Source organism: Chanodichthys erythropterus, chromosome 12 (assembly GCF_024489055.1).
Source record: "Chanodichthys erythropterus isolate Z2021 chromosome 12, ASM2448905v1, whole genome shotgun sequence".
Lineage (NCBI taxonomy): Eukaryota > Metazoa > Chordata > Actinopteri > Cypriniformes > Xenocyprididae > Chanodichthys > Chanodichthys erythropterus.
The window spans coordinates 282,020-298,728 of NC_090232.1; the positions used below are offsets into that span (position 1 = coordinate 282,020).

The 16,709-nt window shown below is 39.7% G+C and overlaps 1 protein-coding gene across 1 annotated transcript in view; it reads right to left on the reverse strand.

Moving 5' to 3' along the window:
• Nucleotides 1–3,211: 3,211 nt before the first annotated feature.
• Nucleotides 3,212–16,709, reverse strand: part of LOC137033187 (integrin alpha-M-like) — a 35,878-nt gene continuing 22,380 nt past the window's right edge. Inside the window, exons 14-31 of the mRNA XM_067405386.1 lie at nt 16,164–16,358; nt 15,000–15,130; nt 14,607–14,755; nt 14,361–14,527; nt 14,164–14,286; nt 13,915–13,985; nt 13,636–13,777; nt 10,017–10,115; nt 6,889–6,968; nt 6,664–6,744; nt 6,398–6,476; nt 6,184–6,285; nt 6,068–6,103; nt 5,711–5,824; nt 5,531–5,632; nt 5,318–5,338; nt 5,126–5,236; nt 3,212–5,034 (exon numbers count right to left, since the gene is read on the reverse strand). Coding sequence (XP_067261487.1) covers nt 4,840–5,034; nt 5,126–5,236; nt 5,318–5,338; nt 5,531–5,632; nt 5,711–5,824; nt 6,068–6,103; nt 6,184–6,285; nt 6,398–6,476; nt 6,664–6,744; nt 6,889–6,968; nt 10,017–10,115; nt 13,636–13,777; nt 13,915–13,985; nt 14,164–14,286; nt 14,361–14,527; nt 14,607–14,755; nt 15,000–15,130; nt 16,164–16,358 — 1,998 coding nt within the window. The 3' untranslated portion in view covers nt 3,212–4,839. The remainder of the gene's footprint in view (nt 5,035–5,125; nt 5,237–5,317; nt 5,339–5,530; nt 5,633–5,710; nt 5,825–6,067; nt 6,104–6,183; nt 6,286–6,397; nt 6,477–6,663; nt 6,745–6,888; nt 6,969–10,016; nt 10,116–13,635; nt 13,778–13,914; nt 13,986–14,163; nt 14,287–14,360; nt 14,528–14,606; nt 14,756–14,999; nt 15,131–16,163; nt 16,359–16,709) is intronic.

Sequence of the window (16,709 nt, forward strand, 5' to 3'; positions counted from 1 at the left end):
AGAGATCTGTGCCACTTCTGGCAATGACTCGGATTATGTTCACTCACAGATAATGTTACATAATTTAGCAATAATTAACATAAAATTGTCTTTAGTATAAAACATAAATATAAAATTTGTCTTTAAATTGACTTAGTTTCCTGGCAGTGAATTTGACAAAAACAACATAACTGCTGTAAAACTTGATATAATGAAAGTGCCATATAAGAATGTTCTCTAATATGTTAATATCAAATCTATTTATAAGTAATGCAGAAATTCATTCCTTTAATCGCTTTTATGTATTTTAAAAGCGCAGTGGGAGGGGTCTCATACCTGTGGTTGTGGGTGATATTGTAGAAGATTTTATTATGGTAAAATTGAGTATAATATAGCACAGTGTTTCTCAACTCCAGTCCTCGGGACCCACTGCTCTGCACATTTTGTACGTATCCCTTATTTAACACACCTGATTTAGATCATCAGCTCGTTAGGAGAGACTGCATGAACTGAACTGAGTGTGTCAGATAAGAGAAACATACAAAATGTGCAGAGCAGTGGGTCCCGAGGACTGGAGTTGAGAACCACTGATATAGCATAATATATTGTTTTTTACTTTACAATTATAATCGTATTAAGAGTATGAGGCCTGTACATGTGTAGAGAACATGACAGCATGAGGCCTGTACATGTGCTTCCAAGAAAAAGTTTGCTGTAAGAAATTTGAATCTTAAAGAATGTGTCTATGAGTATGGAAAATTCTGTTTTAGCCTAGAAGATTGAGGTAAATATGATCACATAACTTGGAATGGGCAGTTGTTGTCTCTGCAGACATAATAGCTCCAGCTTTGAAATAAAGCGTGTAATGGATTGGATGCCAGCAAAACAATGGATTATTTACTAAGAGATATTAAGGTATTGGGTCATTTCAATAAAACATATCTGGTAAGCATTGTTTTCTATAAGTAGAAGTGCTGTATTTGTGTAATTAATTAAGAGAAGGTACACCACCATCTTACTCCAACGAAAGTGACTTGAATGCACCAGCCGTCTTAGACACGACTTTCCATGTTGTAAACAGGAACTTCCCAGGAGGACTTGAACGCAGCATTTGACTCCCCTCATTGGACCCCTGAGGGGATAAGCTCTTAGATACAGGTCTCTCAACTGAGGTTGTGGAGACCAGCCTCAACTCTAGAGCTCCCCCCACGAGGAATCTTTATACCACGAGAAACAGTTCACTTTTGCTGTTAGATGGACCCAGTTAAATGCCCAGTGGCGTCAGTGCTTGAGTTACTTCAAGACCATCTCTATGCTGGTCTTTCCCCATCCACACTTAAAGTCTGCATGACGACCAGTTGCCTTCCACGCACCACTAATGGTGGACCTTTGGGGGAGCATTACTTGGAAATTTCCTGGTCTCAAAGTGAGCTGTCTGCCCTCGCCTCTGCCATTAATCCCTTTCCACCAGACGTATGGCATTAATTACGGCAACAAAACCTTTGTTGTAAAGTTTTATTGCCTGGACCTGCTGGCTACGCCAGGGTCGTGAGTGTTCTCGTCTCGAGCTGTGCCTGTACAATTTCAGACCAGGACAGGCATTTGTGAGTATGGTGTAGTGTGCATCTCATTCCACGAAGCATCATTATCGAGTTCTCTCAAAAGGGAATGTCTCGGGTTATGACTATGACCCTTGTTCCCTGAGAAGGGAATGAGACTCTGCATCCCTTTGCCATAATTGCTCAATGCCTGGGAGTGGCTTGCTTCAGCCTATCAAAGCTGATGCTACTGTGTCGCCAGCTTCCCTTTGTAGCTTCTGTGTTATACCGTAACACGTCACGAGGTGATGCAGCACCAATCAGCATTGGACTAGTTACACATGTACTTCACAGGTGTGGATGCTAATATAGTTTTCATAATAGTTATTGTTATGGCTTTCATCCACTGGTGTGGACACTAATATATTTATCATTATAGTTATCATTATAGATTTTGTCCACTGGTGTAGGTGCTAATATAATTGCCATTATAGTTATCGTTATAGTTATCGTTATAGCTTTCATCTACTGGTGATGACAATAATATAGTTTTCATTATAGTTATAATTTTTGGTGTGAACAGGCCTTTGTAGATGTTCATCATTCTGATATGTACCATATTCACATTTGTAAATGACTTGTAGAAGGTGGCACATGTTCAGTTTAATTTATATTTGTACATTTTGCATTTCACATTCTCTGTTGATTAACTTCCAGAAAGATGGTTCACTCATATTACTATGAATGGGAGAAAGTGCAATGCTCAATATGGCGGAATAATTCATGCCTTCTGAAGAAAAGCCACTCGCTGATTGGTAGTCATCGCATCGCTGCAGCTGCCCTTAGAAGCTCTGGTTGCTATAGAAACAGTCCGTGTTCTGAGATGCGCACTTAGGACTGCGCATGTGCAATCCGCTTAAGTCGTGACGTAAGGAACGCCGTTTCCGGGTCAAAGCCTCGACTCATTTCACTTGAGAATGCCATCGACGGCCGTTTATGAGCGCTATTTATTCATATTAAACATCAATCATTTAAAAAAGTTAAACATTTTAAATTCTTACAGTCTACACAACAGTCTCCGTGCTCACAGCATCACAGATATTTATATTTTAATGATTTATAAAAGATGAATCATTGTCTGGCCATCTGGAATTTTGATATGGAGATAAAGGTTGTAATTATATATTTTTTGTAGTATTACACCACATCGTGTATGTATATTAGCACCATTTGTTGTTTTCTTGTGGCATGAGAGAGCGTTTGGACCCGGAAGCGCTGCCACGTGACGTCAGACTTAACAACCGGATAGCTTGGTCCAGCCTGAAAAATGCAGTTTTTTGTCATGGTTTTAGCTTTTAGAAACAAAATTTATGAGACGGTTGTTGTCAGATTTCATCTGTAATTTTAAATATGATATTTATGAGCTTGGCAAACAGTTTTGGAGAATTTGAATGTTTCCCCATTCAAAGAGATAGGAGCTGCACTTGCATGCCTTAGTTTCAAAGATGGCCGCCGAGTGAATGACTGTCTTAAAGGGACTTTGCTTAAAGATGTGTGTTTTTATGTTACTGTAATCTATGTAGTGAGGATATGTAATTAGTTTAAATAAATATAAAGCATTTTGATAATTATTTTTCATGTATGTCTTGTAATAGTGCCAAAAACATCAGTCTAACAATAAACAGACATCAATGTCACGTATAAAACTCATTTATTTGTATTATAATTGAACATTAATTTCTCTTCTTTTAAAAATATTAATATTCAGAATAACATGATGAGGACCAGCTATTACAACACAAGCTGAAGATCATTAATCTAAACATACTGAACACACAATGAGCCTCAAGAAAACATTATCACACAACCAGTGGCCTGTTGCACAAAGCCGGTTTCAGTTGCTACCCAGGTAAGTTCAAGATTAGTTTGAGCAAACCCTGTTTTTTCGAGCTTATGAAGGTGGATTGGTTTTTAGCGGGTTTCATTGCTATGGTAACTTACGCTACACGGCTAACCTGCTCTGGAGCAGGTTTTATTCCGAGTTAGAGATCACAAACCCAAACCAGCTGTGAGTAAAGTGACACGTATCTGATGCAATAAAGCCACTCCCCCTGTATCTCCCGCTCCAAATTAAAGCAGTTTATAATGAAAACTGTTTAGAGACATTTGCTGTTATTTATTCATTATATTTATATTAAATAAATTAGAATTATGAATAATTCACGACAAATTCATATAATTAGGCCTATTATATTAATTGACAATATTAAACTTTGCTTTTAAATTAAAATAAACATAATACATGTATAATATATAAAGCTTTTCAACATATTAAGCTTACATGTATTCTTTTGAGCTCTTTGTGAAACTATATTAATTATTTGGTCTATTTGTTTGATTCACATGCACTGATTGAGTCAGATATTTTCTTTCAGCTGCCTTCTCATGCTTTCACTGCATCAGTGTTTATTCCTGCTTTTTGTAAATGCGTTTAATTTTATATTTTTCATAACGATCTCTTAATCTTCGGAAGAGACATGAATTGCGCGGCTCTGTCGCGAGAAGTGAATCAAACGGACGTTCTCCTTGTTCCGTGTGATTGGCTGTTTGCAGCACGTGTCACACTTTCAGGTGCACGCGCTTTGCAAACTCTGGATTAATCCTGAGTTGACAGAGAAAGTTTATACTAAGCGTTGTGCAACAGTTGAGCCTGATATAAACCAGGTTGGATTTATCTGGATTTGTCCAAATAACTCCAAACCTACTCTGAAACTCAGAGTTTGTTCAACTAGCTTCATGCAACAGGCCAAAAATCATTAACAATGAAAGAATCTTCAGTTCCTTCCAAACAAACATCTTCACCTTCATTTACTTTTGTTGTGCTGAAAATAAAAGCCGCTTTTCCACCATCGGGCTGAATGGTTCTCATTTCGTAACCGTTCCATTCCTTGCCGATACAGGCCAGCTGGTACAGTTACGGTTTCATTTTCCACTGTGCGGCTGATATAACGGCTGCTCTTTGGAATGTCATACAAAAGCATCAGCCATTGCTTTGGTAACGCAAAGGTTTACAGACGAAATGAGAAGTAAATAACAGCTGCGTTATGGAGGATGATCAGATATTTCAATTACTTTTATTATTAATTTATGTTTACATCGTTCAAATAGAGCGATTAGCCAGATAAACTGGTAGCCAAGCAACAGACAAGTGACCAATCCTGAGTAGCATCATCAATTCACGGATTCTACCAGCACGATTCAGGTTAGACAACCGTGCCGAGAATTCCAGGCCAAGGTGGTGGAAAAGCAGCTAGATGTGGATTTATTCTTCAGCGTTTGGCAGTTTAGAACTGGGATTCGTCTCTGTCACTTTATTCTCTTTCTCTGTGCTGTTGTTCTCACTGACTCCTCCGTTTTCTTTACCATTCGTGTTAATGAGAGGAGAGTCTTCAACCGAAGTTATGTTTTCATTCCCTGAGGGAAACTCGTCAGGGCGCGTTCGTTTAAAAAAACCACACTACACAAAAACAAACACACAAACAGGTTGGCTTGAGAATTTGAGAGGTGAATGATGACATCAAGTGTGACGTGATTTGATTGGTTCCTACCTTCACCAGCAGGATCAATAAGATAATGAGCAGGATGAACCCGCCCCCTGCGCCAGTGCAGACGATCAGCTTTTTACTGGGTGGAACGACAAACTCCGCACTCACTTTAGTCTGAGAGGAACAGAGAGAAACTATCCAGCTTCCAGTGTTGATCATCATTAAATGATGGATGAAGGAATGAAATGTGTGTACCTGTGATTTGTGAGGGTCGTCCTGCAGAATGAAGAAGAAATAGTTATAAATATGACAGTGTCTGTGTCTGTAATACTGGAACAGTGACGTCAGTCATGAACTCAAGAGCTGCAGGTCTGTGGTGTGAATTCAGACTGACACTGACGATCACACACAGCTGCTCGTCTGTAGATGGCACCAATTATGGCAAAGCTACAGCTTTCATTCGCTCACCTTCAGGCCGGTTGACGTCTGGTTGTAGCGGCTTCTGTTGAAGTGGAGCTCGGCGCTGATGTCGAATCCCAAATCCTTTCTGAACTCGCTGAAGGAGTATTTCTACAGCAGAAGAAACAGAGTCTGATTTCAGAGTTATTCGGTCTTAAACTCGTTTGTTTGTCTGTGTTCGTCACTCACGCTCTCGTATTCCTTCACGTTCTGGAGAGCTGCGTCTGCCGTCAGGATGAAGTGAACTTCTGAAAATTTCTGCAGATCAAACTGATCACACTCAAACTTCCCGCAGTGACCGTCCTGAAACATCAACACAACACTGAGAACTGAAACACTGACACCAATAAACCAGAGAATCAAATGAACTAAACAGAGATGAAATCTGTGTGTTTGAACACCAAACTTTTATTTTAAATCATCTCTTTTGTGTTCAGCAGAAGAACTGCATGTCATTCAACAGGTTTGAATGGCATGCGAGTGAGTAAATGTTTTGGGTGAACGATCTCTTTAACAGCAGGTGTGAATGGGTCTATGATCTCTTACCTGTGGTTTGGTGAATTCGCACGGCACTGAAGAGTTCTGTAGAGAAGAACAGAAGATGTTCATTCAGCAAAACACATGCTGGTTTGAAGGTATGATCTGATGAACGAGTGACGCACCTTCATGCTGAAGTTCTGAGAGGTTAAAATCACATGTGTGGTTTGACAGGGCAGGATGAGTTTGAGCGACACCGGCAGACCTTTGAAACCCAGATTCTCCACCTGTGAACACAAACACACAGCAATCTGATCACGTCAAGCCCATATTTACCTCATGATGACACATGAAGTTCACGACACAATGAAGCTGCAGATGTGTGTTTGACTCTCTGACCTTGTAGATGATGTTGAGAGGTTTTGGACCTCTGTCCTCCGGAGAGAAGTTCAGATACCTCACAGAGTCTTCAGCCACTCTGACAAACACACAATATATTACAACTGATAATGGTAATAACACTGTGTGTGTTTACGATAAAGTCATTAAAACAGAAAGTGAGGAAGAGGAAGTCAGAACAGAGAAAGACATGTAGATGTTGAGTTTTCAATCTTTCAGACATGAAGAGAAACACAGAAGAGAGATATTAAATAAATGCCGCTCACAGACTGATCGCCAGATCAACGGCGAACTGAACCGGGATGCTCCTCCTCACCACCGTATCGCTGATGTTTCCATTATTATCACTGTGAACAAACAAACAGAACTGACTCAATGAACATGAAATGCAGTAAAGTCTTTTTTAATCGCGAGCCCAAATCTCTGCTGATCATTACTGATATGAAACAGCGCTGAAAACAAACACATCTGTCAAGTTCAGCCTCACTCACCTGTTAGCGGTGATCATCATCTCCATCCTATCAGCCCAGTCGTAATCCCGTTTCACACGAAAGATTGCCAGAAAATTAGTCTAGAACACAATAGAAATCACAGATGTTTGTAGCAAGGCCAAGAGAATGATTGAAATAAAATTAACCTCATTATCATCGCTCACATATTATATGTGACCTCTAGCAGGTAAAGACAGAATGGTCAGTTTTGGGGTGAGCGGTCTGTCCCTTTAAGAGTAGTGAGCTGAAACATCCGTTATTCTTCTGAGAATCTTTGCACATCACAGAAAATTTCCCAGTGTTAAATTAACACTGCTAAGGGTTTATATGAGTCCACACTGTTATACTGTAGTGTTTAAGTTTAAGAGGTAATTAAGTGATTAATTAAGTGATGATTGAGCATTATTGAAGACACCTAATAATAACAAGCAGAATCACTGAAGAAAAGAGAAACTACAGCGGACTTCATCCACAGTCTTAGATAAAATCAACTGAAGATAAGAGTCCAGTTTCCCAGACAGAGATTAAGCCTAGTCCTAGAATAAAATGGCCTTTTAAACCAGATTAACAGAAATCATCTCAGGTTATGACTATAACCATAGTTCCCTGAGAGAGGGAACGAGAGACTGCGTCCCGAAGGGGGCGCTATGGGAACGCCCTCAGTGTGAATGTGTCTGATGCACGTGTGTCAACTAGTCCAATGGCGAGAGTGAACATCACCAGCGGGTGACATCATGACCAGGAAAGGATAAATACACATCTGGAAAGACCAGCTTTAGCTTAAATTGCAAATCGAAGCAAATCGATCACAGGGATGCAGGGAGTATGGCAATGCAACGCAAGCTAATTCTACTAGGAGTATGGCGGTCTCCAAGGCCTTGTTGTTGGGGGTTTTCCTTGGACAGGCATTTTGGAAATGTGGCATTTTGGGATATCGTTCCCATAGCGCCCCCTTCGGGACGCAGTGTCTCGTTACCTCTCTCAGGGAACTATGGTTATAGTCATAACCTGAGAAGTTCTCCTTCAAGGGAACTCGCACTGCGTCCCAAGGGGGACACAAGGTCCAAGAACCATATCCAACTTGGCCAGTAAGGCAAATTTTGTCCAGAACTCCTGGGAGCAGAACAATTGGGGAAAAAACATAGACATAGCCTCAGCCATGTCTGTACCATGGCATCCATTCCAAGTCCACTCCCACGTGGCCATAAATCTCCCATATGAGCTTCACCACTTTGAGGTGAAGTCTCCATTCCCCAGGCCTCAGCCACTGTCTCACGATGACCTCTCAGGTCTGGGAGGAAGAACTTCAACGCATTGAAGACCACCATCATCTCCAGGCAATTATGTGCCACGAAAGATGATGACTCCTACACAGCCCTTGAGCTGAGCAGCCTTCCATTACCACTCCCCAGCCTGTGAGAGAAACATCTATCATGAGAGTGACTCAATGATATTAAGCTCCTAGCACAGGTCCCTGTGACAGGAACCAACTTTTCTTCCATATAACTAAGGCGCGGAGACACCACCATGTGACCTTGATCATACGAAGTGGGTTCCCCCTCAGGGAAAAACCCTTGGTCCTGAGCCACCACTGTAAGGGTCTCATGTATAGCAGGCCAAAAGGTATCACCATTGGACGCAGCTGCCATCAGACCCAACAGTTTTAGAAAACTGTTTTACAGTGAGTGACTGGCCTAGTTTTATCTCCTGTGTGACTGAAAAGATTGCAGCAATACGAGTGGGCGACAGAACGGCCCGCAGCATCACTGAATCCATACCACGCCCAGGAAGGTGGTTCTCTGTAATGGAGAAAGCACACTCTTCTTGGCGTTCAGACACAACCCCACTTTTTCATATGAGCAAGAACGACATCTCGATGTCATCTAATCCGTTCAGAATGCGTATGCCCTTCAGCCTGAGCGAAGCCAGAGATGCATCTACGCATTTCATGAACATGTGGGGTGATAGAGCTAGACCAAATGGAAGAACCTAATATTGGTATACTTCGCCCCTGAAAGCAAACCTGAGGAACTTCCTATGCTGCGGAAGGATGGAGACATGGAAGTATAGATCCTTTACAACTATCATGACAAACCAGTCCTCGGATCTGGTTTAGCATCAACATTTTGAAACTAAGTCTTCTGACTGAATGATTCAAATGATTAAAGGTGCCCTAGAATTAAAAATTTAATTTACCTCGGCATAGTTAAATAATTACAGTTCTGTAGATGGAAATACAGTGAGTCTCAAACTCCATTGTTTCCTCCTTCTTATGTAAATTTGATTTTTGCAAAAGACCTCTGAAGAACAAGCGAATCTCAACATAACACTGACTGTGACTCAACAGTTGGGATCATTAATATGTACGCCCCCAACTTTTGCATATGCCAGCCCATGTTCAAAGCATTAGAGTTACGTTAATTCATGCATGTGTGCTCTTTCTGGTTAAATGCATAATTTATTTTAAACAAAATATTGTCGATATTGTTTATTTCACCAACGAATGTAGTAACAGTTACTGAATTAATCGCAGTTTTGAACAAATCAATTGAATCCAAGATTAAATGACTTGCTCATCACCTACTGAAAGATTTAGTTTCTGATTTAAAAGTATAATTTAATTTTTTTTTTCCAATTCAAAGTTCTATATTGAAAATGTTATTTTAAAAACATCAATTCATATTTTATTTATGCCACTGTAACTGCAGTGTAAATGCACACGTCACCTCTGAGCTGCATTAAACAGTCTGTGTAAATACATCTAAATGCCAGTTCTGAGCCACTGCTGCAGGCGCAAAAATGGATGAAGTTGATACCAAATTCATTTGATAACAGCATTTGAACTGAAGTAATTGATTAAATTTAATAATTTTACATAAAGTATGAGACATACCTTTAATAAGGTTAAAAGACTTTGCCCTTATAAATGTAAAAAAAAGACATTGGAAGTATGAAATGTAAGGAATATGGGTATATTTTTAATTTCTCTCCCTGCCCTGTGACTGTATGTGATAATTCAGCTCCTCATGCTGACAGAGATGTGAAACTAAATGTTTCTGGATGTTTGTGTTTCATTACATGAGGAAAGTTACTACAGCAATGCAGGAAACATGTTTTGTGTGTCTTACCGTGGTGCCGCTGCGGTACACTGGTAGATTGATACTGCAGGTGGTTCTGTTCATAGCTCCACTGTCACGATCACCACAGCTGCTTCGAGTCTGGCTGGGCTGTTTGTTGAACACACACACATTTATAAAGTCCTTAAAATGCCAAATCACACTGCACCGACAGACAATGACCAATGAGGACAATCTCCAGATTACAGTGCGTCACTTTTCAGACATTCCATGACCCACATGACATGACAACACACTGATTCACCAAAACTCACAGTGTCAGTAGCTGTTGGTCGTGCAGTGTGAATAGACCTTAAAACACCACAACATCATTTATTTAGACTTATAATCAGATATTCAGAAACTTATTTATCTTCGATTCTTTGACCTATATCTTTATTAATTTAAATATATATAAATTAATCAGAATATCTCTGATTGTAGAATTGGCACCATTTTAGTTTATAAATTGAATCTGAAACTTAATTCAGAATGACACACAACTCTGTGTAATAGTGTTTTACTGGAAATTAAATATTTTTTGCAGTATTTGCAGGTTATATATTAGAGGGTTAGTTCACCCAAAAATTAAATTTTCTCTTCCTCATGTCGTTCCACACCCGTAAGACCTTCGTTCATCTTCAGAACACAAATTAAGATATCTTTGATGAAATCTGAGGGTTTGTGAAACACACATAGGCAGCAACATCATAGTAACTTTTGAGGTCCAGAAAGGTATTAAAGACCATTAAAATAGTCATATGCAGTTGACGCAGAGAGCACAGCGCAGGCTTCCGTGTTCTGTGTCCGAATGCACCTGATTATTGGCCGGCTCCTGCGTCGTGCTGCTCACATGTTCAGTTTCGGCCAATACTGAGCTGACGTTTGGACGCAAACCGGGAAGCCTTCACTGCGTTCATTATGTCAACTGCATATGACACGAGTTCAAATTGTTAAATTAAGTCGTTATTTTCATTTTGTTTTTGCACACAAAAAGTATTCTTGTCACTTCATAACACTGAGGTTGAACTACTGTAGTCAAGTTGATTTTAATGATATCTTCAGTACCTCTCTGGACCTCAAAAGGTACTACGACGTTGCTGACTATATGTGGATCAAAAACCCTTGGATTTCATCAAAAATATCTTAATTTGTGTTCTGAAGATGAACGAAGATCTTATGGGTGTGGAACGACATGAGGGTGAGTAATAAATGACAGAATTTACCTTTTTGGGTGAACTAACCCTATAATATATTAAAAAGTGTCAAGACTTATTTTGAACTGCTTTTTTTTTTTACACAAACGCTTCACTTCGTAAGGCCTTTATTAACCCCCAGAGCCGTATGTTTATGATGGATGGATGTGGCTGGAGACACTTTTTTCAGCTCATACTCATTGATCCTGTTCACTGCCATTATAAAGCTCGGATGCGTCAGGATATTCATTAATATTTTTCTCTTTTTAATCAGAAAGAAGAAAGTCCTATACATAGCATATACATATACAAGCTTTGAGTAATTTTCATTTGAAAGTGAACTAATCCTTTAAGTGTATCTTTTATTAGTTAATTTGTGTACTATCAACCCACTCCTGTACATCCTCATCAGTCGGTCTCTTCTCTGTGAACTGTAAAGCTGCAAGATGCATGATATAACAACAGATGGCAGTAAGATGATGCTGTGCTGCTTCAATGCATTGCAGGTTAGTCAGAATGGAAAACAGAATGTGCTACACCACTACTTGCTGGAAAAGTAGTTAGCTATTGGAAAAGCTACACTGTTTTTAAAGGAACTGACCTACTGTCAAGCTACTGAAAAATGTAGTTAGCTTCATTACATGTAGCTAACAGCTAGCTACTCCCCAACACTGTGCTCTCAAAAAGGATGTTAATTAATAAAAAAAATTGTGCTATGGCTATTTTAACACGTTTTGTCTCATTCTGACTTGATCATGTGTAAAAAGAAAGAGAGAAACAATGTGTTCAACACAACATGTGTTAACTATCATCCAATCACATTGCTGCTATGTCCCTCCGCAAGCCGTTAAGCAAGTTCATGCCTCTTCATCGGTGGATGACTTCATTTTTTTCATTTTGACACATTCATTGTGTTAATGATTTTAAATGTGTCAGGAAGGTGATCTGCTGTTAACAAGCAGAATCAAAGGAGAAAAATCACAATTTCATCAGGGTCAGGGTTTGCTTTAGTTGGGCTCTTGACTCTTGGCTCTAGATTTTGTTTGGGCTGCTGTAACTGAGTTATAACAGCCAGACGAGCAAAGAGAAAAGATGATCAGGTGGTGTTGGTTATGTTTTCACATAATCATTATTTGATCTGAATCACTGAACTCATTTAGAGCCCAATCTCTGAGTTAGATTTACATTATTGATTACAGCAGAACTGTGATTCTACAGCACAAGATCAGCTTTATCAATATAATCTAAAGGATTTCTCAAAAGGTGTTCTGATCAAAAAATAATGATAAATAAATAAATATTTCTTTTAGGCACACACAGACATCAAGAATCAGCCTGTGAATCTCAACAACTGTGACAAGCAACTTATTCTGATAAGGTATATTCTGGTATATAATTTCAGCTCTTAAACAAAATGGTGTCAGTATCCATCTCAAGTAAATTCAGTATTGATTCATTCCGTTGTAAGAATCAATAGTTATTAATTTAGTTAATTTATCTATATATCAGCACTGGAGTAAACAGTGATGCCATCATCCAGCTCAGTTCAGTTACATACAATGGTGTCAGTGCAGGCAGATCAAAACACAGTTGGGGACACTTGACATTTGATATTCAACCAAGAAACCTAAAGCCGACAGCAGCAAGGAACCCATACTCCATCAGGTTTAGATTATATTGAAGAAGCTGATCTTCAGCTGTAGAATCACAGTTCTGCTGTAATCAATAATGTAAATCTAACTCAGAGATTGGGCTCTAAATGAGTTCAGTGATTCAGATCAAATAATGATCATGTGAAAACATAACCAACACCACCTGATCATCTTTTCTCTTTGCTTGTCTGGCTGTTATAACTCAGTTACAGCAGCCCAAACAAAATCTAATATTAAAAGTCAAGGATCAAGAGTAACTAAAGCAAACACTGATCTCCATTAACGGACATGCCTAATGTGCGACTCCTGTATGTCACTGTAGCCGCTTTGCATTCATTACAATAGTCACCCATCAAAACTTTATTAGCAACACTGGTTTTCTTTATCCCACTGAGAGATGTAGTTTGTGTATCCTATGTTCATGATTGGGTGTTTTGAGCCGCCGTTCAGTCTGTATTTCACAGCGGCACAATGATAAACAGCTTGGGATGGTGGTTCTCAACCGCGGGCAGTGGCCCACTAGGGGGCCTCAGTGATCCCCCAAGGGGACCATTAGATAACTTAAAATTAATTTAAATATTTTAATAAAATTCATAAAAAAATTTTAATATGTTAAATTTAAAAATTTTACAAAGCATGACCACTCTTGTATGTATTCTGTGGTTGTTTCGGACTGATATAGAGGTATATTTCAGTTGATGCTTTGATTTTAATGCCAAAACCATTTTCAGAAGGTTTGTTTAGTTCTTGACAGTCCTTAGTTTGACGTGTGGATAGCTGTACCTTAACGGTGTCAAATTTTGAGAGCGAGAGGCCTTCTGGGTAGTGCAGCACTATGCTGGTGTTGAAGGAGTCGTCGCCTGGGTTGGCCAGCGATACGAGGACAGTGAAATGAGCTTGATTCACCACCAGTAACGTGTCGTTCCTGCAGAACAAACCAAACACAAAATCTCATGCTTAATTAAAAAACAAGACCTTATGAAGGATGACAATATTCAGAAGCATTTAAAATCATATTTCACATTAAAATCATGTCAGATTTATTTGTTGATTGTTTCTCACGTAAAACTGAAGTTCAGCTTCAGATCGGACACACAGCTGTTGTTTGAATTACAGTTCCTTTGAAACGGCACCTAGTCACATACAAAACAGAAACTTTTATAGAGATTTTGAATGTTCCAGGAACTTTATACAGTGAATCTGAAAGATCTTAATAGTTGACTGATATTGATCTGATATTTCTGAGCAGAGAGAGACATGAATTTAACAAGCCTATAGTGTATAAATAGAGATGTCTGAAGCTCAACTCACCTCGACATACTCCTTCGTCCTGCTGTGGATGTCAAGAATAGCCATGGAGCTTTCAGAAAACATCTTGGTTTGTGAGAATTTAATTTGTATCTTCAGAGGAGACACTGTGTCGGTAGTGCAGCTCTAAAACAAACACAACATTTGCTGTCAAACCGAAGCTGCCATGATTGGCTGAATCTGTGATAGACGAAACGTACCTTCATGAAGATGGGGAAGCTGAAACAGGAGATCCCAGAATCCAACAGGACGAATTGCTGCAGAGTCCTGGATGACGAATCACTCTGAACGAAGAATCCTCGATTGATTCCTCTTATCACGTCCACATTCAGGTTCAGAGAAACATTCAGGTTCTTCTTGAGAGATCCTGAGAGACATGAGAAGGTAAGACATGGAGGCCATGCTCTTCATGTGACAGAAACTCTTTGAGATGTCATTGGCGTTACCGCTGCTACTGGTTCGCTCGGCCACCGTCAAACAGGAAGTGAGATTAAACGCGTTTAACTCTTTGTCACTCGGGCATTCAAAGTCGGTCAGACTGATTTCACTGGGACTGAAACTGAGCTGTGCAGATACAGACATCACAGGACGAGCCCTGAGAAGAGAGAGAAAAGAGTAAACAGTTAATGATACTGTGAGACTAACTGGGCCTTGAAAAACTTGACCAACTCAAGCTGATAGTTTACTAAAATCATTACATTTATTCTCCAAAAACAGTTAAAAACTGGCCACTGATGTGACTGTACTCAAACAGAGCCAGAGTTCATAAATGACACCTTGTGTTGAGACTATGAGAGAATCTTTACATTATTCTGTAAATGAGTGGTAAAATGTCCTACTTGAGCAGCACAATCCCTCCTTGTGCTCCGATCACCACATCTGTCAGATTATCATCGCTCATGTCCATCTGACCGGACAGAGACACTCCAAACTGCTTCAGACCGGGCAGAACCGACCGCGCTGGGATCCGCTAAACACACACACACACACACACACACACACACACACACACACACACACACACACACACACACACACACACACACACACACACACACACACACACACACACACAGGTCTATTGTGCCAAAGCGGTTCATCATTCTACATGTTTATCCTAACAATTTTTTGTTCTAAGAACATTTTCTAAACATTCAGTTTTGTTTACGGGAACGTTATAATATCCAGTTTTCTTAATGTTAGTGGAACTTCAAGAAGTTCTTATGAAGGTTTAAATGTTTGTTTTATCGAAAAATTCTTCTGTTGAAGTCACCATTATGGTAATCTGTATTCACTTTAGTTGGGCTCTTAACCCTTGACTTTTGTTAGTTTATTTCTCTCTCAACAATTGTAATAGTGTTTTTAGAAAACATTTGCGTATTGCTCAAGAAAGAGAAAAATGAAAAAGCAGATTGAAAGGTCTGCTTTAATGGCTGCTCTCACACACAGTTTTGCAGTAATTCCCACATTATAAATGCGAAACCTGCGGGAATTAGTAAAATTATATACGCAATAATCACAATCCTGAGCCAAAATTCGCACCGTTTATTGTATCAATTTAATATTGATATTACAGTATTAGATTGTGGTAGCATACGGAAGCCAAAACTGTGGTATCGAGCCAGCCCCACTCTGACGCAGTGAATGTGTTTTCTGAACAAACTTTTAAAGCAGCCAGAAAAAAACCTACCAAAACAACCAAGGGTCAAGAGCCCAACTACAGGAAACACTAGTCACCTCAATGATGACTTTAAATGCTTGTTCCTCTTTACTTCAGTGTGCCATCACGAATGCTCAATCATCACTTAATTATCTCATTAACTCCATCACTGCTTCATTTCAACACTGTTGTGTGACACAGGTGATTTTGCTGTGTAACATACAACGTTAATCCATTTTAAGCCAGAAATTTTGTTACCCTTAATGTTTAAAATACATTTGAAGAATGTTGTTCCCTGTTAGTTGGGGTGTTTGGGATTGAGGGAACTAAAGCAAAGTCTCACCTGAGCATGTTCGGGGTTTATTCCATGTGTCCTGTCACCCAGGTAGATGTAGACGACTCCCTCACCGTCATTCTCAAGTGGTGCTCCGACTGCCACATCTGACAGGCTGTCTCCATTCAGGTCCTTTAGTGAAGCCAAAGATGCTGCAAATCTGCCTGTGTTTGACTCGCTCACATTCAGTGTCTTCTGAAAATACTACAGAGAGAGAAAGAGAACTTAATATTTATTCATGAGCACATGACCAGCACCGATACAACGTATTTCCATGACTTTAATATGATTCACCGGGAACCTATTACACTGACAATCCCATCCCATCTGTCTTGCAGAGTTTAGCTTCAGCCATAATCAAACACATCTGAACCAGCTAATCAATGTCTTCAGGATCACTAGAGCTACAGGCAGGTGAGTTAATCAGGGTTGGAGCTGAACTCTGCAGGACACTGACCCTCCAGGACTGAAGTTGTCCATCCCATCACTGGAGAAACACAATGGTGATGACTAGCAAACTTCCAGTCACAGGCCCTGACATTAACCACCATATGT